Source organism: Eretmochelys imbricata, chromosome 1, assembly GCF_965152235.1.
Source record: "Eretmochelys imbricata isolate rEreImb1 chromosome 1, rEreImb1.hap1, whole genome shotgun sequence".
In the NCBI taxonomy this organism is placed as follows: domain Eukaryota; kingdom Metazoa; phylum Chordata; order Testudines; family Cheloniidae; genus Eretmochelys; species Eretmochelys imbricata.
Genome location: NC_135572.1, coordinates 217,204,754 through 217,228,638, shown reverse-complemented (window position 1 = coordinate 217,228,638; position 23,885 = coordinate 217,204,754). Strand labels below are relative to the sequence as shown.

Sequence of the window (23,885 nt, the reverse complement as noted above, 5' to 3'; positions counted from 1 at the left end):
ATTCAAAACATAGAGAATCACTCTAGGCAAAACCTTAAGTTACAAAAAGACACAAAAACAGGAATACACATTTCCTCCAGCACAGCAAATTTCACAAGCCAAAACAAAGAAAACCTAACACATTTTCTAGCTAGATTACTTACTAACTTTACAGGAGTTGGAGGGCTTGCATCCTTGATCTGTTCCCGGCAAAGGTATCACACAGATAGATAAAAGCCTTTCCCCGCCCCCATCCAGATTTGAAAGAATCTTGTCCCCTCCTTGGTCATTTTGGGTCAGGTGCCAGCCAGGTTATCTGAGCTTCTGAACCCTTTACAGGTTAAAGGACTTTGCCTCTGGCCAGGAGGGATTTTATAGCACTGTATACAGAAAAGTAGTTACTCTTCCCTTTATATTTATGACAAAGCCCTTGAGAAATGGCCCACCATGGGACTGATGAAGACTGACCTACCCACTGCTCCCGGGTGGAAGGCCGAAATGGCAGCCAGGTGTACCTTGAGAGATGATATTGCCAACCTCTGCTGCTTGAGTTATAACAGGTAGTCCAGGTGCTAGCTACAGTTCAGTGCCCCTCTGCAGAGACCAGATGGAAAAGCGCTTCCACTTTGCCAGGTACGTGGCATGAGTGGAGGGTTTCCTACTTCCCAGCAGGACCTCCCTAACTGGGTCTGAACACTGAAGCTCAAGAGGGTTCAGCCATAGAATTTCCACGCCATGAGGTGGAGGGACTCCAGGTTGGGGTGTTTTAGATGGCCGTGGTCCTGTGTGATTAGGGTCGGGCACACAGGAAGGGCTACTGGTCTGTCTACTGAGAGGTTCAACAGCATGGTGAACGAGTGCTGGCGCTATGAGGATCAAGGAAGCCCCGTCCCGGTGAGTCTTGAAGAGGACTTTCTGTATGAGAGGGAAGGGTAGGAATGCATACAGCAGGTGAAAGGTGAAAGGTCCATGAAAGGCATCTGTGATGGAGCCTGGGCTGTGGTTCAGGAAAGAGCAGAACCGCTGGCACTTCCTGTTGCTCTGTGTTGCAAACAGGTCTATCTGGGGAGAACCCATGACCATGAAAAGCGTGGCTGAAGTGATAGACTAGCTCGTTTTGCGCTCCCAGAAGGTGCAACGCCTCTAGGTGTATCGAATGGGCGATGCAAAAGTTTCACTGTCCGAGAGCTTCCTGGGACAGGGGAGAGGAGCGAGCACCACCCTGTCTATTTATATAGAACATTGCTGCAGTGTTGTCTGTCAGCACCCACACACATGCGCCCTGAAGGCGGGCCTGGAACGCTTGGCATTCCAGATGAACCATCTTCATCTCCCTTATGTTGATATGCAGCGATAATTCTGCGTGGGACCATAGGTCTTGGGTTCTGATATTGCCCAGGTGCACTCCCCAACTGAGCACTGAGGCGTCCATGACTAGCGATAGCGTAGGTTGGGGTTTCGCAAAGGGTACTCCTGCACAGACCATTTGTGGCTGCAGCCACCAGTGGAGAGACTCGAGAATGCAAAGGGGGAGGGTCATTAGCGTGTCCAGTGGGTCCCTGCCTGGCCCGTGCACCTGCGCCAATCATGTCTGGAGGAGCTGAAGGCGTAACCTGGTGTGCTGGACCACGTATGTGCAAGCTGCCATATGCCCCAACAGTTTCATGCAATTTCTGGCTGTGGTCGTGGGGAATCGGCAAAGGTTTTTGATAATGTCCATGAGTGCTTGGAAGCGCAGCTCAGACAGGAATGCCCTGGCCTGTATGGAGTCCAAGAGAGCTCCTATGAATTCTATTCTCTATGTCCGGGCTACTGTGGATTTGGGCACATTCAATATGAGGCCCAGCCTGCGGAAGATGGCCCAAGTCAGAGACACAGGATAGCCTGGAGCCTTGGGGATGAGGAAATAGTGTGAGTAGAAACCCTTGCCCCATAACTCCTGAGGAACCTCCTCTATTACCCGTAGACCGAGGAGCGATTGTGCGTCCTGCAGAAGGAGTTGTTTGTGAGAAAGAGATGGGGAAGGGAGGTGGGAGGGAAGGAACAGAATTGGATAGACTATCCCACCCCTACCACGCTCAGGACCCAGCGATCTGACGTGCTCTGGGACCAAGCACGATAGAAGTGGGAGATTCAATTCACAAACGGGGGGTAAGGATTCGAGTTGATACTGATGCTCCGTCCTCGGGCACATCCTCAAAAGTTTGGCTTCGGGCCCAGGGGCTATTTGGAGGAACCCTGGCCTTGGCCTGAGGAGGACTGTGGAGGGCACCTCCTATTATTTCTGCCCCGTCTCCTGGACGAGTCTTGCCTCAGAGGCCCAGAGTAGAAGTGGGATGGGGGGCTGAGGTTTAAACAGCTTTCTTTGGGGCGCAGGGGTGTGAATCCCCAAAGACTTCAAAGTCACCCGCGAGTCCTCAAGGCTGTGTGGGCAAGAGTCTATATTTTGGGCAAACAGGCCTGTACAGTCAAAGAGGAGGTCCTGGATCGTGTTCTGGACCTCAGGTGGTATCCCCAACTCCTGCAGCCACACGCGGCGCCTCATTGTAATAGCGGTGGCCATAGTCCGAGCCGCTGAGTCCCCTGCATCTAACATGGCCTGAAGGGAGGTTCTCGAGATCACCCTGCCCTCCTCAAGGAGCACGCTAAACTCCTTGCACGAGTCAGCTGGGAGCGACTCCTGGAATTTTGCCAATGAACTCCCAGAATTGAAAGTATAGTGGCTGAGTACTGCTTGCTGGTTGGCTACTCGAAGCTGGAGCCTCCTGGTCAAGTAGACCTTTCAGCCGAAAAGGTCCAGCTACTTAGCGTCCCATGACTTAGAGGCGGAACCTGGCTGCCCCTGTCACTCCTTATGATTTGCTGCATCAACCACTAGAGTCCCTGGCAACAAAGCCCGTTGCCAACTGTGCCCACATATCTATTCAGGGGACACCATCACAGGGCCTAATAACATCAGCCACACTATCAGAGGCTCGTTCACCTGCACATCCACCAATGTGATATATGCCATCATGTGCCAGCAATGCCCCTCTGCCATTTACATTGGTCAAACTGGACAGTCTCTACGTAAAAGAATAAATGGACACAAATCAGATGTCAAGAATTATAACATTCATAAACCAGCCGGAGAACACTTCAATCTCTCTGGTCACGCAATCACAGACATGAAGGTCGCTATCTTAAAACAAAAAAACTTCAAATCCAGACTCCAGCGAGAAACTGCTGAATTGGAATTCATTTGCAAATTGGATACTATTAATTTAGGCTTAAATAGAGACTGGGAGTGGCTAAGTCATTATGCAAGGTAGCCTATTTCCCCTTGTTTTTCCTAACCCCCCCCCCCCAGATGTTCTGGTTTAACTTGGATTTAAACTTGGAGAGTGGTCAGTTTGGATGAGCTATTACCAGCAGGAGAGTGAGTTTGTGTGTGTATGGGGGTGGGGGGGGTGAGAAAACCTGGATTTGTGCTGGAAATGGCCCACCTTGATTATCATGCACATTGTAGGGAGAGTGGTCACTTTGGATGAGCTATTACCAGCAGGATAGTGAGTTTGTGTGTGTGGTTTTTGGGAGGGGGGTGAGGGGGTGAGAGAACCTGGATTTGTGCAGGAAATGGCCCAACTTGATTATCATGTACATTGTGTAGAGAGTTGTCACTTTGGATGGGCTATCACCAGCAGGAGAGTGAATTTGTGTGGGGGGGTGGAGGGTGAGAAAACCTGGATTTGTGCTGGAAATGGCCCAACTTGATGATCACTTTAGATAAGCTATTACCAGCAGGACAGTGGGGTGGGAGGAGGTATTGTTTCATATTCTCTGTATGTATATAAAGTCTGCTGCAGTTTCCACGGTATGCATCCGATGAAGTGAGCTGTAGCTCACGAAAGCTCATGCTCAAATAAATTGGTTTGTCTCTAAGGTGCCACAAGTACTCCTTTTCTTTTTGCGCATACCCTTTCTGTGGCACAAAATAGCATCTCTCCACCTCTTTAGCGGTGAGTGGTATTGAGGCCAGAATCTTCCAGAGCACCCTAGTGGTGTTCTGGATCGTTCTTATCGGGGCAAGGCCACCCTAGATGGACCCTCCGGGGCAAGGATGTCCACCATCGGGTCCGACTCCTCCGTGACCACCTCTGCCTGGAGATTTAGGTTTAGAGCCACCTTCCTGAGAAGGTCCTGATGTCCATTGTCGTAAGGGTGGTGCGGGGTGCCTGCCACCGCCTCATCTGGCGAGAAGGAGGAGGCGGCCCGTGGGACTGGGTTTTCCTGCCCTTCTGGCTCTCCGGAGGCTGGATCAGGTACCTCAGACCCCACCGTGACTGGAGACGGCTCTAGTATAATTGGTGGCACTGGTTCGGGAGCTGCGCCTGAGTGTGACAGCCCAGAGTCCCTGTCTCGTTCAGGTCCTCAGGAGCCCTGGGGTTGTGGTGAGCCAGCAGCATTGCTGAGGGGGAGGCATGGGGTGCAGACACCACTGATGCCACCCTGGAGCCCTGACCCTGATGGTAGGCCCAAGGGGTCCAAAAGGGCCATCGTACTGGGCTCTGCCACTGAGGTGGCCAGACAACCCCTGGTGCCATTGAGTCCACAGCTCTGCAGTGCTGGGACCAGTGCTGGGAGTGGGAGCAGTACTGGCTGCATCGAGAGACAGCAAATTTTAGAGCCTAGGGAAACCCTTGAGAACATAAGAACGGCCATACTGTGTCAGATCAAAGGTCCATCTAACCCAGTATTCTGTCTTCCGACAGCGGCCAATGCTAGGTGCCCCAGAGGAAATAAACAGAACAGAAAATCATCCAGTGATCCATCCTCTGTTGCCCATTTCCATCTTCTGGCAAACAGAGGGTAGGGACACCATCCCTGCCCATCCTGGCTAATTGCCATTGATGTACCTATCCTCCATGAATTTATCTAGTTCTTTTTTGAACCCTGTTATGGTCTTGGTCTTCACAACATCCTCTGGCAAAAAGTTCCACAGGTTGACTGTGCGTTGTGTGAAAAAATACTTTCTTTTGTTTGTTTTAAACCTGCTGCCTATTAATTTCATTTGGTGACCCCTAGTTCTTGTGTTATGAGAAGGAGTAAATAGCACTTCCTTATTTACTTTCTCCACACCAGTCATGATTTTATAGACCTCAATCATATCCCCCCTTAGTCGTCTCTTTTCCAAGCTGAAAAGTCCAAGTCTTATTAATCTCTCATCATACGGAAGCCATTCCATACTCCTAATCATTTTTGTTGCCCTTTTCTGAACCTTTTCCAATTCCAATATATCTTTTTTGAGATGGGGCAACCACATCTTCACTCAGTTTTCAAGATGTGGGCGTATCATGGATTTACATAGAGGCAGTATTATCTATCCCTTTCTTAATGATTATGAACATTTTGTTTGCTTTTTTTGACTGCTGCTGCACATTGAGCGGATGTTTTCAGAGAACTATCCACAAAGACTCCAAGATCTCTTTCTTGAGTGGTAACAGCTAACTTAGACCCCGGAATTTTATATGTATTGTTGGGATTATGTTTTCCAATGTGCATTACTTTGCATTCATCAACATTGAATGTCAATTGCCATTTTGTTGCCCAGTCACCCAGTTTTGTGAGATCCTTTTGTAGCTCTTCACAGTCTGCTTGGGACTTAATTATCTTGAGTAGTTTTGTATCATCTGCAAATTTTGCCACCTCACTGTTTACCCCTTTTTCCAGATCATTTATGAATATGTTGAATGGGACTGGTCCCAGTACAGACCTCTCGGGACACCACTATATACCTCTCTCCATTCTGAAAACTGACCATTTATTCCTACCCTTTCTTTCCTATATTTTAACCAGTTACCAATCCACATGAGAGGACCTTCCCTCTAATCCCATGATAGCTTACTTTGCCTTAAGAGCCTTTGGTGAGGGACCTTTTCAAAGGCTTTCTGAAAATCTAAGTACATTGGCCTGTAATTGCCCGAATCACTTCTGGAGCCCTTTTTAAAAATTGGCATAACATTAGCTATCCTCCAGTCATTTGGTACAGAGGCTGATTTAAATGATAGGTTACAAACTACAGTTAGTAGTTCTGCAATTTCACATTTGAGTTCCTTCAGAACTCTTGGGTGAATACTATCAGGTCCTGGTGACTTATTACTGTTTAGTTTATCAATTTGTTCCAAAAACTCTTCTAGTAACACCTCAATCTGGGACAGTTCCTCAAGTTTATCACCTGAAAAGAATGGCTCAGGTTTGGGAATCTCCCTCACATCCTCAGTTGTAGTGATGAAGTGAAGTGATGAAGTGAGCTGTAGCTCACAATGAAGTGAGCTGTAGCTCACAAAAGCTCATGCTCAAATAAATTGGTTAGTCTCTAAGGTGCCACAAGTACTCCTATCCTCAGTTGTGAAGATCAATGCAAAGAATTCATTTAGTTTCTCCACAATGGCCTTATCATCCTTGAGTACTCCTTTAGAATCATAGAACCATAGAATATCAGGGTTGGAAGAGACGTCAGGAGGTCATCTAGTCCAACCCCCTGCTCAAAGCAGGACCAATCCCCAATTTTTGTCCCAGATCCCAAATGGCCCCCTCAAGGTTTGAACTCACAACCCTGGGTTTAGCAGGCCAATGCTGAAACCACTGAGCTATCCCTCCCTCCCATGTAGCATGTTGATTGTCCAGTGGCCCCACTGGTTATTTAGCAGGCTTCCTGCTTCTGATGTTTTTGCTATTACTTTTTGAATTTTTGTCTAGTTGTTCTTCAAATTCTTTTTTGGCCTTCCTAATTATATTTTTACATTTCATTTGCCAGAGTTTATGCTCCTTTCTACTTTCCTCAATATGATTTAACTTCCACTTTTTAAAGTATGCCTTTTGTGTCTCACTGCTTCTTTTACTTCGTCGTTTAGCCACTGTGGCACTTTTTATGTTCTCTTACTATGTTTTTTAATTTGGGGTATATATTGAAGTTGAGCCTCTATTATGGTGTCTTTAGAAAGTGTCCATGCAGCTTGCAGGGATTTCACTTTTGGCGCTGTACCTTTTAATTTCTGTTTAAATAACTTCCTCATTTTTGTGTAATTCTCCTTTCTGAAATTAAATGCTACAGTGTTGGGCTGCTGTGGTGTTTTCCCCATCACAAGGATGTTAATTTTAAATTATATTATGGTCACTATTACTAAGCGGTCCAGCTATATTCATCTCTTGGACCAGATCCTGTGCTCCACTTAAGACTAAATCAGGAATTGCCTCTCCTCTGGTGGGTTCCAGGACTAGCTGCTCCAAGAAGCAGTCATTTAAGGTGTCAAGAAACTTTATTTCTGCATCCTGTCCTGAGGTGACATGTACCCAGTCAATATGGGGATAGTTGAAATCCCCCATTATTATTGAGTTTTTTATTTTTATAGCTTTTCTTTTCTTTTATAACTTTTACAGTCACTATCACCATCCTGGTGAGGTGGTGGGTAATATATCTCTATGGCTATATTCTTATTAGAACATGGAATTACTATCCATAGAGAATCTATGGTACAGTTTGGTTCATTTAAGTTTTTTACTTCATTTGTTTCTATGCTTTCTTTCACATATCCTACCCGTATTTTATCATCTTTCATCCTCTCCTCCTCACTAGGACATAGAGAGTCTCCATTAATAGATCCTCCTCTAAGGGATGTCTCTGTCTGAACCACATGCTCCTCTGCACCTGTCGGCTTTCCCCCAGCCCTTAGTTTAAAAACTACTCTATAACCTTTGTAATTTTAAGTGCCAGCAATCTGGTTCCATTTTGGTTTAGGTGGAGCCCATCCTTCCTGTATCGGCTCCCCCTTTCCCAAAAAATGTCCCCAGTTCCTAATAAATTTAAACCCCTCCTCCCTAGACCATCACTCATCCACACATTGAGACTCTGCAGTTCTGCCTGTCTAACTGGCCCTGCGCGTAGAACTGGAAGCCTTTCAGAGAATGCTACCATGCAGGTCCTGGAGTTCAATCTCTTACCTAGCCGCCTAAATTTGGCCTCCAGGACCTCTCTCCTATCCTCCCCTATGTCATTGGTACCTACATGTACCACGACCACCGGCTCCTCCCCAGCACTACCCATAAGCCTATCTAGAGGTCTCAAGAGATCCACTACCTTTGCACCAGGCAGGCAAGTCATCATGTGGTTCTCCCAGTCATGTGTATGTGTGAGTGAATTGCATTTGATTGTGTCTGAGCAGTACTTGAACTCCTACAGGAACTTTGATTTCTCTCCCCTGCCTCACCAACATCAAAAGACCCCAAATCCTAATGAACATTCCTTCAGCTGAGAAGCACTAGACTGCACCTTCTGCAAGTAAGAAGCCTGGCTGTGGAATCAGTTAAGGTAAGAAGAATTTCTGCCATGTAAGACCCTAGAAAACATTAAAACAGGCACCAGAAGTAAAAATGGCAGGCAAGGAGGTTCTATCTGGAAAGTAGTTAATACCATGCAGTGAAGTGCATTGCATGATACAAAGGCAACCTTTAGAGAAAAAGCAGGCTTCAAGAGATGAGACAAGATATGAAAAATTAATTACATTGAAAATCCAGCAGATTCATAGCTGGATTTTGGGAGAAATGAAAATTAAGCACACGTTCATGTGTGAAACTCCCGTGCTGCATCAGGGGATAATGAGCCATAGCCATGTACATAGAAGTATCACAGTCTCAAGGGGGAATGAAAAGAAGGTTACTCAGTAGGGTGACCAGATGTCCCGATTTTATAGAGACTGTCCCAATATTTGGGGCTTTTTCTTATATAGGCTCCTATTACCCGCCACCCCCGGTTCCGATTTTTCACACTTGCTATCTGGTCAGCCTATTACACAGTGCAGTAATGGAGATTCTTTGAGGTGTGCATTCCCATGGGTGCTCCACTTTAGATATGCTTGTGTCCCTGCATCTAGGACCGGAGATCTTCAGTAGCAGTGCCCACTGCTATGTGTTCCTCCCTGTCTTGTGCTGCGAGCAGCAGCTATATCGTACTGTGTGGTCTGACCACCTTCAGTTCCTTCTCTACCACACAGTACATGTTTGAACTCCAAAGTAGAGGGGAGGAGGTCGGGTTGTGGAGCATCCATAGGGACACACATCTGGAAGAACCTCAGTTACTGTACAGGGTGAGTAACATTTCCTTCTTCTTTGAGTAGTGTCCCTGTGGGTGCTCCATTTTAGGTGACTGTAGAGCAGTGCCCTAGGGCTTCGGAGTTGGATTTGTTAAAGAGGATAGAACAGTCTGTCCCAGTAGAGTATCTGATGCTGAGTCCTGGATGATCGCGTAATGTTGTATGAATATGTCCGTTGATGCCCACGGTGACTGCTTTACAAATGTCTGTAATTGCACATTGTTCAGGAAGGCTATCAAAGTGGAAAACAATCGAGTAGAATGTGTTTGAATTTGTGGTGGGTGCTGTAGATTATGCGGCCGGTTGCAAAGATGAAGGTACTCAGAAATCCATTTTGAAAGCCTTTGTTTGGATATGGCAGATCCTCTTGATCTTTCTGTAGACAGGAATAATCATGGCAACTTGCTGAATGATTTAGTTCTTTTGAGATAGAAGATCAATGCCCTTCTAACATCTAAGATGTGAAATGTGGCTGCTCACTTATTTTCTTGTGGTTTGGGGAAGAAGGCTGAAAGGTGAACAGGCTGGTTCAGATGAAACAGTACTTTGGGTAGGAATTTTGGATGTGGTTGTAATGTGACCTTATCCTTGAAGAAGATTGTGTATGGGGGGGAGGGGTACACCAGGAGGGCCTCTATTTCCCCTACCCGTCGAGCAGATGTGATGGCTATGAGAAAGTGTGTCTTCATGGATAGCTGTACGTAGAAACAGGTCACCATGGGTTCAAATGGGGAGCTGGTGAGGCAACGTAAGACTATGCTGAGAACCCAAGGTGGGGTGGGATCTCAGACTTCAGGATACAGGTTTTGAAGGCCCTTGAGAAATCTTTTTGTTATCATGTAGGTAAATACTGAACAATCATCAGTCTTATGATGGAATGCCGCAATGCCGGCAAGATGTACCCGAATGGAGCTTGTAGCTAGTCCTGACCTTTTGAGCTCTGTAGGATGCAATGCAGTAAAGGAGCACTCAGTGCTGTGACATGTTTGTTGTCTCACCAAGATGGACTAGATCCCTCTGGAGTGGAAAAGAGGTCCTGACTCACTGCGCCACTGGATGACTCTGCTGTGTGCTCCACGTAGTCCTCCAACTTGACCTCCTCATCCATGACTTCATCCTTGGCGTCAGGTCCACTGTCTGCCCCGTCCAGCCCTGCTGAAGTATCCACAGGGCTCTTGATAGTGGAAGTGGGGGTCACTGCCCAGGATGATGTCCAGCTCCATATAGAAGTGGCAGGTCTTCAGTTCAGCACCAGAGTGACCGTCTGCTTCCCTTGCCTTCTGGTATGCCTGCCTCAGCTACTTTATCTGAGCTCGGCACTTCGTGTTCCATTTGTAGTTCTCTGCCCACAGGTATCAAAGTTCCTATGGCAGGAGCGCAGCTGGGACTGGACAGCCTACTTTCCCCATATAACTCAGCAGATCCAACAACTCAGCTGTGGTCCAAGCGGGAGAGCATTTGCTGTGTAGAGCCACCATGGTCACCTGGGAAGATGCAATGTGAGCTCTCCACACCAAGCAAACAGGAAGTGGAATTTTAAAAATTCCTGAGCCTTTAGAAGGGGCAGGCTGGATGCCTGTGTACCTGGAGGTCATTTACAGCAATAAACCCAAGCGTGGTGTCTACACGGACACTGCATCAATCTAACTTTGCTGCAAAAAGCTCCATGCCTCTTGTCAAGGTGGTTTTATTTTGTCGGCAAAAGCAGCTTTGTAGTGTGTACACCTCCACTGTTTGGTCAACAAAAGCTGCCTTTTGTCGACAAAACTCTTTAGTGTAGACAAGGCCTTTGGCCCTTATATCTAACTGAGGCATGGGGCTTAAGACAAACCCATCTCATCAACTTCTCCCAATGGCTACCTTAGGCAGCTCCCCACTTATGGTGCTGAACTTCGTGAATTACAGCGTAATGCACCTGTCTCTCCCCATTCATTGCGTAGGGAGCCAAGGCACCTAACTCAGGCTTTGTGGATTGCTATGTTGTTCCAGTGATTTTCTGGGCACCTAAAAGTTAGGTGTTGCAACACCTATATCCATGTGTGGAACTGAGGCTTTGTGCCTCAATTTCCACCTCTGTAAAACAGAGATAATTTCATATAGCCACCTTTATAAAACACTTTTGAAATCTATAGAAGAAAAGTGTTGTTACTTATTCAGCCTCTGACTGACTGGAATGTTTTTGAGAGACCCAAAAATCTTTCCCCAGTGACCTGTCAAGTTTTTCTGACTTGGAGGGAGTTCTTTATTCAGAATTAATTTTAAGGAAATTTTCAGTCTCTCCTTTTTCTGATGAAAGATTTTGTTTTGCGCATTTCATTAATGCATTTGAAACCTCAATTACATCTTCATTCTGATTGCTCTGCCTTCATCTGCATGAAGCATACATTTGACTCTCTGAACAGGGCTGATATCCTGGCTATTTAGGCATGAGGTATGTACAGAATTATTGCAAAGTATTCTATATAAGGGGCAAGGGGAGAGAATACCTTGTTACAAAGGGACAGAGGTGCCAAAGTGCCATTTAGGCCCCTAAGGTTAACACTAGGTACCCATGAGATCCTCAGCTAGGTACCCCACACTCGACTGCCACCTAACTCTATAGGCACCTGAAGTTCCTGGGTACCTGAAATTTCTGCTGGTAAAGTCATTAGGTGCCCAAATATATCTGCCCCTGCCCAAAGCAACAGAGGAAGTGGTACCCACGTCATGGGGCTGTTGTGAAGTTGACACCACTCCCCTATGGCTCCAGTCCAGCAAAGCATATGCATAACTTCAAATATATGAGTAATCCTATTGGCTTCAGGGAGAGGACTCTAATGCTTAAAATTTCAGAACATGCTTAAGTGCACTGCTGAATCAGGGCCTAGTTCATTAGTGGCTCTAAAGCATTTTTGATCCTTAGATAGAAGGTGATAAAGCACGAAGTCTTATGAGTCACTTAGGATGGCCCAGTGCTTGGGGCATTAGCCTGGGATATGGGAGACCCACATTCATTTCCTAGCTCGACCGTGGACCGCCTGTGAGACCACGGGCAAGTAACTCAGTCTGTGCCTCATTCCACAGCAGGGGTCCTAACAAGGAGATGGCCCACTGGGATAAATCTGTCTGTTGAAACAGCAGGAAAATGACATCCCTACAACTGAGTCAGTCACAGGGTATATGCTAGACTGGGGGGACCGTAAATTCAAATACCTGGATTCTATTCCTGGTTTTGCCACTGACTCACTATGTGACCTGGGAGAAGTTATAGGCCAAGGACCTGACCATATGAGCCACAGAACAAACTCCCATTGAGGTTGATGGAAGTTAAGGACATTCAGCATCTCATAGGATCAGTCCTTAAAATTAGATTTTAGAAATCAGTAAGAATATTTTTATCTTAATTAATGCAAGACTCTGGCCCTAGCATGCAAGAAGTGCAGGGGGAAACACTACACCGAACAGACATGTAAATGCAGTGGGGCTGTCAAGCAATTAAAAAAATTAATTGTGATTAATCGCACAATTAAAAAAATTAATCACAATTAATCAATAATAGAATACCATGTATTTAAATATTTTTGGATGCTTTTTTACATTTTCAAATATATTGATTTCAATTGCAACACAGAATACAAAGTGTAAATGCTCACTTTATATTTATTTTTGATTACAAGTGTCTGCACTGTAAAAAGACAAAAGAAATAGTATTTTTCAATTCCCCTAATACAAGCACTATAGTGCAATCTCTTAATCATGAAAGCTGAACTTACAAATATAGAATTATGTACAAAAATACTGCATTCAAAAATAAAACAATGTAAAATTTTAGAGCTTGCAAATCTACTCAGTCCTACTTCTTGTTCAACCAATCGCTCAAACAAGTTTGTTTACATTTGCAGGAGATAATGCTGCCTGCTTCTTATTTACAATGTCACCTGAAAGTGAAAACAGGCATTCTCATTGCACTGTTGTAGCCCGCATCGCAAGATATTTTTGTGCCAGATGTACATATGTCAACCACCATTCCAGGGGATATGCGTCCATGTTGATGATGAGTTCTGCTCGAAAACCATCCCAAACAGTGCAGACTGACACATGTTCATTTTCATTATCTGAATCATAGAATATCAGGGTTGGAAGGGACCTCAGGAGGTCATCTAGTCCAATCTCCTGCTCAAAGCAGGACCAATCCCCAATTTTTGCCCCAGATAGCTAAATGGCCCCCTCAAGGATTGAACTCACAACCCTGGGTTTAGCAGGCCAATGCTCAAACCACTGAACAATCCCTCTTCCCTCCCCCGACAGTCAGCGGGCACCAGCAGAAGGTTGATTTTCTTTTTTGGTGTTTAGATTCTGTAGTATCCACAGCAGAGTGTTGCTCTTTTAAGACTTCTGAAAGCATGCTCCACACCTCCTCCCTCTCAGATTTGGGAAGGCACTTCAGATTCTTAAACCTCGGGTCAAGTGCTGTAGCGGTCCTTACAAATCTCACATTGGTACCTTCTTTGCGTTTTGTCAAATCTGCAGTGAAAGTGTTCTTAAAACGAACAACAGTGTGTGCTGGGTCACCATCCGAGACTGCTATAACATGAAATCTATGGCAGAACGCGGGTAAAACAGAGCAGGGGACGTATAATTCTCCCACAAGGAGTTCAGTCACAACTTTAATTAACCCATTATTTTTTTAATGAGCCTCATCAGCATGGAAGCACGTCCTCTGGAATGGTGGCCGAAGCATGAAGGGGCCTACGAATGTTTAGCATATCTGGCACGTAAATACCTGGCAATGCTGGCTACAAAAGTGCCATGCAAATGCCTGTTCTCACTTTCTGGTGATATTGTAAATAAGAAGAGGGCAGCATTATCTCCTGCAAATGTAAACAAACTTGTTTCTTAGCAATTGGCTGAAGAAATAGGATTGAGTGGACTTGTAGGCTCTGAAGTTTTACATTGTTTTGTTTTTGCGTGCACGTATGTAACAAAAAAAATCTACATTTGTAAGTTCAAGTTTCAGGACAAAGATTGCACTACAGAATCATAGAATATCAGGGTGGGAAGGGACCCCAGGAGGTCATCTAGTCCAACCCCCTGCTCAAAGCAGGACCAATCCCCAATTTTTGCCCTGATCCCTAAATGGCCCCTCAAGGATTGAACTCACAACCCTGGGTTTAGTAGGCCAATGCTCATGAATTGGTAAATACGATTTCTTCTATCATTTTTACAGTGCAAATATTTGTAATCAAAATATACACTTTGACTTCAGTTACAACACAAAATACAAGATATGTATGAAAATGCAGAAAAACATCCAAAATATTTAATAAATTGCAATTGGTAGTCTCTTGTTTAGCAGTGCGATTAAAACTGAAATTAATAGCGATTAATTTTAATCATGATTTTTTTGAGTTAATCGCGTGAGTTAACTGTGATTAATCGACAGCCCTAAAATGCAGCCCACAGGCAGTGGTGCCATGATGATGTATACAGGTCAAAGATTAAGGTGCATTTTCCCCCAGAGGTAAGTGGCATGAGGCTCTGCAGGTCAGTATGTGGGAGCACTGACAGAGCGAGGGATTCTAATATAATTGAACAGCATTAAGTGCTACAGGTCAGGACTGCGGTAAACTGGGAAAACTATCATAGAATATCAGGGTTGGAAGGGACCTCAGGAGGTCATCTAGTCCAACCCCCTGCTCAAAGCAGGACCAATCCCCAATTAAATCATCCCAGCCAGGGCTTTGTCAAGCCTGACCTTAAAAACTTCTAAGGAAGGAGATTCATCAGAAGGAAGAAACAAGAGTTCCAGCTCTTCCCTGCACTGAGCTTGCAGTTTTCCTTTTTAGGGTGTTTCAACATGAGACTTAATAATAAATCCCAAAAGTGAACAGGGAATTTCCACTGCAATCAGCAGAGGGCAGCTGGCTTTTCAGTTCCAATGTAGATTCCATCACATTCACACACACAGGAAGTGACAGAAGGAGCAAGTGGGGCAGAGAAAATATAGAATACCATTAACTTACCTGCACTGCAGCTGGAAACAAGATGCCTTGGATCTCAGCTTTCCCATCTGACACCCTGCATCTTACTGTACTGCAAATATGTGCTGGGAGGTGGGTAAACCAAAGAAGTGGGTCCCCCCAGAACTTGATATGATTTTTAATTATTAAGCTGCCTGCACAATACAGGGCCCCAGTAACAGCAAGGAAACCAGAAGAGGAGACATAGACAACCACCCCCCACAATGCTCCATGCTGCTTAATCACATAGATGTGCAGATGGCATAGGTAAGACTTTAACCCTTTAACCCCTTCTCTATTTACAGCATTTTATAGAAGGGAAATGGTAAGATTTGCAGCTAGCAAAAGGAAGCACGTGGAAGCAGACAAACAGTTTAATAATTTGCCTAATCAAAAGAAGGCTGAGGGGAGATATGATTGCTCTCTAGAAATATATCAAAGGAATAAATACCAGGGAGGGAGAGGAATTATTTAAGCTCAGTACCAATGTGGACACAGGAACAAATGGATATAAACTGGCCATCAGAAAGTTTAGACTTGAAATTAGATGAAGGTTTCTAACCATCAGAGGAGTGAAGTTCTGGAACAGCCTTCCAAGGGGAGCAGTGGGGGCAAAAGACATACCTGGCTTCAAGACTAAGCTTGATAAGTTTGTGGAGGGGACGGTATGATGGGATAGCCTAATTCTGGCAATTAATTGATCTTTATTAGCAGTAAATATGCCCACTGGCCTGTGATGGGATGTTAGATGGGGTGGGATCTGAGTTACTACAGAGAATTCTTTCCTAGGTGTCTGGCTGGTGAGTCTTGCCCACGTGCTCAGGGTTCAGCTGATCGCCATATCTGTGGTCGGGAAGGAATTTTCCTCCAGGGCAGATTGGCAGAGGCCCCGGAGGTTTTTCACCTTCCTCTGTAGCATGGGGCACTTGCTGGAGGATTCTCTGCACCTTGCAGTCTTTAAACCATGATTTGAGGACTTCAATAGCTCAGACATAGGTTAGGGGTTTATTACAGGAGTGGGTGGGTGAGATTCTGTGGCCTGTGTTGTGCAGGTCAGACTAGACGATCATGATGGTCCCTTCTGACCTTAAAGTCTATGAGTCTAATATGTAAAGGGGGACAGAGGGTGGAGTAGGTGGAGCACTTGCCAGCTAAAACAGCCAGGAAACTGTAAAGTGGTACAGTTAGAGGGATGGAGTGGTTCAAGGAGTATTCAACATTCTGGAGGAGCCTGGCTGCTAGGAGTGGAGTCATGGCAGTTGCAAGAGAGGAGTCAGGCAATCAGGACGGGCACTGGGTGGGAATGTGGCTGAGCTTGGCTGCAGGCAGTGATCAGGCAGCTCTTTTGAGAACATTAGCAGCAGGATCAGCACATGCTGGGTGGAGGTGCTAAATAAAGTTCAACCACCAACCCACACGAGAATGAGAACTTTTCTGTCCCAAGCCATTACAGTCAGGAATCTTATACTGATTTCAAATAAAGAGATCCTGTGGGGCTAACAGAACCTATCTTGCTGCTCTGGAATGGAGGCTTGTTTCAGGGACCTTTGCAGTTGTAAGACCCTCTCCCAAGTGACAGCGAGCTTGTAAATTTAGGCCTTAATGCCAAAGCCTGATGGAATAGGTATCCTGGTTTCCCCCTCCCATTCACAGCATGCCCCTTGAACCAGGGGCTCCTGTGGTAAAAAATGGTTACTAATGTTATGTAGCCAGTGTTGTTCAAGATGTATTTCACATGTCCATTCCACTCTCATGGTTTGCAGTTACCACAAATAGTTGGATTGACAAATGGACCGGTTTAGTCCTGTCTACATAGAATGCCAAAGCTTTTCTAACATCTAGGGTGTGTGAGTTTGCGCCTCTCTACTGGCATGTGGTTTTGGGTAAAATGTAGGTCAGTAAATCAAGTGGTTAATATGAAAATTAGATACATTAGAATGGAATCTCACATGACAGCACAAATGTATTTTATCCTTAAGGTGGTGTGGATGTCAGAGCATGCAACTCAGCAACTCTCCTGGCCAAAGTGATGGCTACTAAGAAAGCCACCTTTAGTGATAGATAAAGCAAGGAACATGTTGCTAGAGGTTCAAAATGGAGGCCCCAGGAACCTTGACTAAACTAAGATCAAGTCCCAGGGGGAGAGGAGGGGAGACAGGTTCCCTTAGCTCAGGGATGGGCAAACTTTTCGGCCCAAGGGCCACATCTGGGTGGGGAAATTGTATGCAGGGCTGGGGCAGGGGGTTGGGGTGCAGGAAGGGGCTTAGGTCAGGGGTGTGGACTGCGGGAGGGGGCTCAGGGCGGGGAGCTTGGGTGCAGGAGGGATGCGGCAGGGGATTGGGGTACAGGAGGGGGCTCCGCATGCTGCCCTTGCCATGCCTCCAGGTACCTCCCGTGAAGCTCCCATTAGCAGCGGTTCCCCATTCCCAGCCAATGGGAGCTGCGGGGAGCGGTGCCTGGAGGCAAGGGCAATGCACAGAGCACTCTGCCCCACCTGCCCAGGGGCAGCAGGGATGTGGTGCTGGCTGCGTCTGAGAGTGGCATGGGGCCCACAGCCCAACGGAGGGCAATCCCGCAGGCCGGATCCAAAGCCTTGAGGGGCTGGATCCGGACCGCGGGCCATAGTTTGCCCACCCGTGCCTTAGCTAAAGGTACAACTTTTCCAGGCCCTTCAAAAATCTGACTTTCATAGTTAGAAAAATACATAAACAGTTGTCCATGAGGATGGAAAGCTGATACAGCTGCCAAGTGGATCTTGAAAGCAATAACTGCCAACCATTGCTGTTTTAGGTGTAATAGTCCAGGCTATGGAAGATTGAGGACTGCACTGGTGAAACTCCAGATTAACGAGACCAGAGGGAAAAATGTTTCCACTTTGACATGTAAGTAGACCTGGTGGAGGGCTCTCTACTATTTAACAAGACACTGCAAACTTTTTCTGAGCAAGACTCCTCCTTAGGATTTACCCATAGAGCTTCCAAGCTGTTAAATAAAGCCCCTTCAGTTTCAGATGGAGCAGCTGACTGTGATTTTAGGAGATTAAGTCTAGGTCCAATGGAAGCAAAATTGGAACCTCCACTGGCAGATGCAGTAGAGTGGAGAATTAGTGCTGCTGGGGCTATTAGTAAAGATCAGATGGGACCATGCTCTCGGGTTATACTAACACTCTGTGTAGGAGTGGGATCAGGGAAAAAGTGTAGCCGAGTTTGTCTGATCAGGGTAGAAGGAAAGCCTCAGAGAGCTGGGACTGTGACCTTCTAGGAAGCAACAATGATGGCCTTTCCTGTTGGTTTTGGTCGCAAATAGGTCTATCTGGATACATCTGTGCAGAAAGACCATTGTGAGAACAGCCTTTTCCCTTGACTTGAGGTAACGATCCAGAATATGAGCTTCCCCTAAACACTTTAAGCAGCTTGAGTGTGCGTTGCACACAGGCATTGGCCTAACACAAGAGATACAAGGTTGAAGTCTGGTGACTGAAGCATCCCTTGGCACAGAGAAATGGAAATCCCAAACCAGGGACCAAAAAAGAAACTAATCCTATCTACTATAAAACCAGAAAACTATTATAAATTTTCAAGAAAAATACACAGAGCATTTACTAAGGCACTTCAAGCAATTCCAATGACTGTCATGGGCAGTAAGAAGCAACTGAGGCGGCTTTGGGAAGCCTGGACCCCTTTATACCAGCATACAGTGGCATGCAGAAGAGGGCACTCGAACTGCCCTGATGGATACCACTGAGGGAAAAAAATTTCCGACAACTGCAGGTGGGGCACGTACACACAATGGTGGAATGTGCAAATCACTCAGAGAAGGGGACACACAGTTTGGTTACACTGGTTGCAAAAGCAGGAGGGTAGTCTCAGAGAGGGCATATTACAGCTGCTTTGTGACCACCGTACACTGGCTGTGTTGGCACAAAGTTGACACAACACAAGCATGTCTGAATTTTTCTGTAGTGTCCAGCATGCTTTTGGGCACTATAAACAAATCAAGTGTATTCATAACAGCAGCTATCATTTTGTTATCTATGTGCTGAAAGATCAAAATATTGTAGTTCAGCTGTTTTAAAAGTAATCATGGAAGAGACACTTCTACCTCTCATTTGTTTTGTTTTTTGGAAGTTAAATCACTTTTATTTGTGAGGAACGTCACCCACACTGCACATTTTCTTATAGATCTTACAAAGGAAAGCAGAAATTTCTCCTCCCCGTGTCCTGAAATTAAGCAGGACTGGCACAAAAAACAAAAAAAAAAAAATCCCTCATCACACCTGGGAGGTTTTAGCACCAGCGTCCAGTAAAAAAGCTTTTGACTTAAAATTTCGTTTCTTTGGTTGGGGTTTTCCCCCCCACCTTCTCTTTTCTTAGTTTGGTACCAAAAGAAAAACTGGAGGGGAAAAAAAAATATATATAATAGCGAAATGGTGACATTTTAAAAATCCCCGCAGTTGCCGTGGAAGCTGGGGAGGTCGCTCTGACTCTCATTCTCTCTCTCTCTATGCGTCTGTTGCAGGCGTTCCCTGGATCTCGGCTGCTGGTATATTTTTTATTTCTCTTAAGTTCCGATGTTTCAAATCTTCATTGTTTTCGTCACTTGTTTTCATTTTATTGCTTGGATCTTTCTTTGGTGTTATTTTTGTAATTACACTTTAGGACACCTGTAGAAAAGGTCAAATCGAACAAGTGATTTCTTTATTTAATTCTTCAAATATCCCCCCTCCATTAACTCCTAGGCCTTGTCTCCACTAACTTTTAACCAAGTTTGTAGCTACAACAGCAAGGAATGTGGTATAAAACAATAAACCTGTAAGACTATTGGCTCTAAGAACATTTTTTATCCTTGTACAACATGGCTAGTAGCTGTGACCAGTCACAGTGTGCTTCCCTTCTCAGTGATCTTGTCTGGACATGATTGTCTACTTGTAACCAGTTAAATTTCACTTATTTTGCAATGTAGACGGACCCCCACTTCCCAACAATGCTTGTATAACCAGTTGGTCCACCGTCCTCCAAGAACTTTGAGGACGTGGTCATCCTGCAGTGCACTGCATTCCAAGTTGCTGGTGTTGCTCTACGTGCATGTCCACCAGGCACTCTGCCCCCTGCTGAGGTGCTCTGCGACAGTACCAGATATTCCCAAAATGCACTGACAAACACAGTGAAGTAGTGTAGCAAGTACAGACACAAACACCATTGACACATGGCTGTGTCATGAAAAATGCTCATGTATGGACACAGCTCACCCAGGTTTGTCTCAGCTGCATGTCTCATGACCTAGTTACAAAGATACTGTTAAGTCTTATATGCATATCATCTAAAAATTGTCTGATGGAAAACTGACTTTACTGGAACAGTGTGATTAACACAGTTGTATCCCAATACAATCATAAAAACAGTTTGATATTCCTTGTATGGATGGGAAGAAAAAGCATGGTCTCATGTTATGCAATTATGGTACACAGGCCTTTAAATATCAGGGGGCCTAATCCATCTCTGATGCAATTCCTTTGATATCAATGGAGTTATGCCAGGATGTCATCTGGCCCCAAGGCTGAGCCCCAAGTAAAATCTTCGGGATTGCTCCTGATCCATTCTATTCTGGGATGAAGTCTCTCTTGCAGCCATGTTCCTCACCCCTATTCCTAATGTCTGGTCTTCCGCCCACACCCAAGTCCTAGATGAAGTGTGGGTTGGATATGAGCATGGGGGCAGACCCCAAAAAACAGAAAAATAATTTTTAGGGAGGGAAAAAAAATGGAAAATAAGGATGAGCAGGTTGGACTTCAAGTGTCAAGAAAAGGAAACCTCCACCTAGAAATGTCTCTGGGACTGGGGCAGTGGACCCTGCACACACAGCTAAGGGAACTGCTGAAGATTTGAGAATCATTTCTGTGCTATGGAATATAATTGTGGGGCCGGCTGCCCAAGGTTCCATGGCTGCCATCAAATAAACCCAACTCCCTCCAGCTGCAGTGTCTGAGAGGATATTGTCAGGTGACTTTTGTGAGCCTGTCATGGAGACAGACAGCCCTGTCAATGTGCAAAGGAGAAATTAAGATGGTAGTGGCCTGCTAATTACTAGGCCATAGAGCAGTGGTCTCCAACATTTTTACACCCAAGATCACCTTTTGAATTTAAGTGCAACCCAGGATCTGCCCTGCCCCACCCCCGAGGTCCTGCCCCTTCCCCAAAGCCCTGCCTCACTCACTCCATCCCCCGCACACTCTGTCACTCGCTCTCCCCCATCCTCACTCACTTTCACCAGGCTGGGGTTGGGGTTCAGGAGGCGGTATGGGCTCTGGGCTGGGGCCGAGGGGTTTGCAGTGTGGGAGGAGGCTCTGGGCTGAGCCTGGGGCAGGGGGTTGGGGTCCAGGATGGGGTGAGGGCTCTGGGAAGGGGGTCAGGGCTGGGGTGTGGCCTCCCACCAGGCAGCACTTACCTCCAGCGGCTCTTGGTTGGCGGTGCAGCATGGCTACCGCTAAGGCAGGCTCCCTGTCTGTTCCAGCCCCATGCTGCTCCCGGAAGGGGCCAGCGCACCCTGCTGCCCCTGGGATGGGTGGTACATGGCTCCATGCGCTGCCCCCTCTGCAAGCTCTGCCCCCGCAGCTCCCATTGGCCACAGCTCCCCCTGCCCGGCCAATGGGAACTGTCGGGGCAGTGCTTTCAGGCAGGAGCAGTGCGCAGAGGGAGACCCCTGGCCCCACGCCACCTCCATGGCCGTGCTGGCTGCTTCCAGGAGCGGCATGTGGCTGGGGCAGGCAGGGAGCCTGTCTTAGCGGCAGCCCTGCCGGAGATCGCAATCAACTGGAAGATCCTCTAGGATTGACCAGTTGGTAACCAATGCCATAGAGCGAAGGAGAAAATTTCGCTCAAACTCTGGATTTTCCTATATTCCTTACCTGAGGGATGGTAAAGGTGCCTCGGGAGCCGGACATTATTCAGCACTGCTCTGCTCGGTCACTGGAGCAGGGTTCTCAGCAGGTATTTCGGCCACCTTGGTCTGAAAGAACATAGTTGCATGGAATAGGTAAAGTGATGATTTCCAGCCCCTTCCTCTATTCAGTATTAGTATCAATAATTGAGGCTTGGAAATCCCAAGAAAAATGAATCCTCAAACATTGACCATAGTAGAGTTTTGCCTTTAGCACACTACTTCCAATTCAGCTCCAGCACGGAAGGAGGAGATCAGCTGTCTCATGTGGTTTGCGGAATGAGACTCAGTGCCTTTCATCGCTAAGCTTCTTGCTGGACTCTGCAACTAGGTCATTGGGACTGACTGGTTCAAAACAATCAAGGAATGGGATTTGAAGCCTTCACCTCCAGGGCACTGATTCCAATACAGACCCTGTTTGAAGAGAGATGGATGGCTCAGAGGGAATGGGGAAAGGCAATGGAGTTCCATCACCTCAAGGACACTGGATCCAGTTCAGAAATGGCCAACAGTTATTCCCATCTGATGGCTGTTTACCATCCTGTGTGAAATGAGTTGGTTCTTGAGCAAGTTTCTAGTAGGACAGGTGATTATATCAAATACAACCACCCTCACATATAGCACCAGTTTTGGCAGCCTCAACACTTACCTATGACATCCCCTGCCCATGCCTTTCAGCACAGGGTTAGGCACACGGGCAGCAGGAGAGGGAAGCTAATAGCTACAGAGCTGTCTTAGGTGTGCATGTTGGCAGCACCAGTCCCAGAACTCAATATACCTCTCCCCATTGCCAGGGATGCTCTCACCTCATTGCCATCTTGGGATGGAGCATTGGGCGGGCGGGGTCGTCGCCGATAATTGTATGGGCGCCGGTATCCACGACGGGATGGCTGCTGGCTCATAGCATTAGCCTCGTGCTGGTTCTCCTTGTTTTCAGCCTCTCCGACCACTGGTGCAGGGCGTGGACGTGGCGGTCCTCTGAACAGGAAGAGATGCAGAGAAAATAGGCATTTAAAAAAAAAAAAAAAAATCAGTAATTGTTACCAGTAGAACCTCCCCAAGTGATAAGAGTCATCTCAAACAAGTTCCCTTTCAACTCCAGCAGACCAAACTTGAACTGGGTTCAGCTGTGAATCAGAGATGGTGCAGACCCGTGAATTCATCCAATCTATCTCCCTGCAGCTACAAAGGACAAGATACCCACCCCAACCCTTTGTAGGCTTCCTTTCCTACCCTACAAGAACACTTTCGGAGAGTGTCAAGCCAATACAATTGAAAACGGTGACCAAAAAACTTACTGCCCACCACCCAGTTTCCATTAGTTATGTGGCTTAAGCCATCCTGACCCTCACCGTAGGAGCTAGGGGCCAATACAGCTTTCCAAAAATAGAAGTTTAAACAGCAAAGCCACAGTCACTCTGGATTTACAGCAGGGCAAAATCCTGCCCACTGATCTCACACAGAAAACAGTATGTAATTCACTGGCTTCAAATGTACAAGTGAGTGATGTCATCCCCATAGGAGGAGCACACAGAGGGGATATGGGACTTATTAGTCAAGGTGCACAAGGCTTGTGTTTCTGGCACTAAAGGATAATGAGTCTAGTCCCAGTTCTAACAGAATGAGTGTGATTTATGCAGAGTCTGTGTGAAGAATGTGGAGTCATTACAGCTGAGCAGAAGATCTGACCTTACTCCAGATGAATGCAGTTCAGGGTACCTTATCTCACACTCACCATTCATGCCCTCTTTGTGGGATGAATGAGACACATTCAGGACAAGCATCTGAATGGTCCTTTCAAATTGGAGGGGCTTAGTTCATTAGAAGTGGGGCCAAGTCTCAA

General features: G+C 46.2%; 1 protein-coding gene across 3 annotated transcripts in view; it reads right to left on the bottom strand.

The window, feature by feature from the left end:
* Window positions 1-19,213: 19,213 nt before the first annotated feature.
* Window positions 19,214-23,885, bottom strand: part of YBX3 (Y-box binding protein 3) — a 36,439-nt gene continuing 31,767 nt past the window's right edge. For all 3 annotated transcript variants that reach the window (XM_077823955.1, XM_077823947.1, XM_077823966.1), the window contains 3 exons: window positions 22,849-23,020; window positions 22,011-22,111; window positions 19,214-19,769 (listed from right to left, as the gene is read on the bottom strand). In XM_077823955.1, coding sequence (XP_077680081.1) covers window positions 22,046-22,111; window positions 22,849-23,020 — 238 coding nt within the window. In that variant the 3' untranslated portion in view covers window positions 19,214-19,769; window positions 22,011-22,045. The remainder of the gene's footprint in view (window positions 19,770-22,010; window positions 22,112-22,848; window positions 23,021-23,885) is intronic.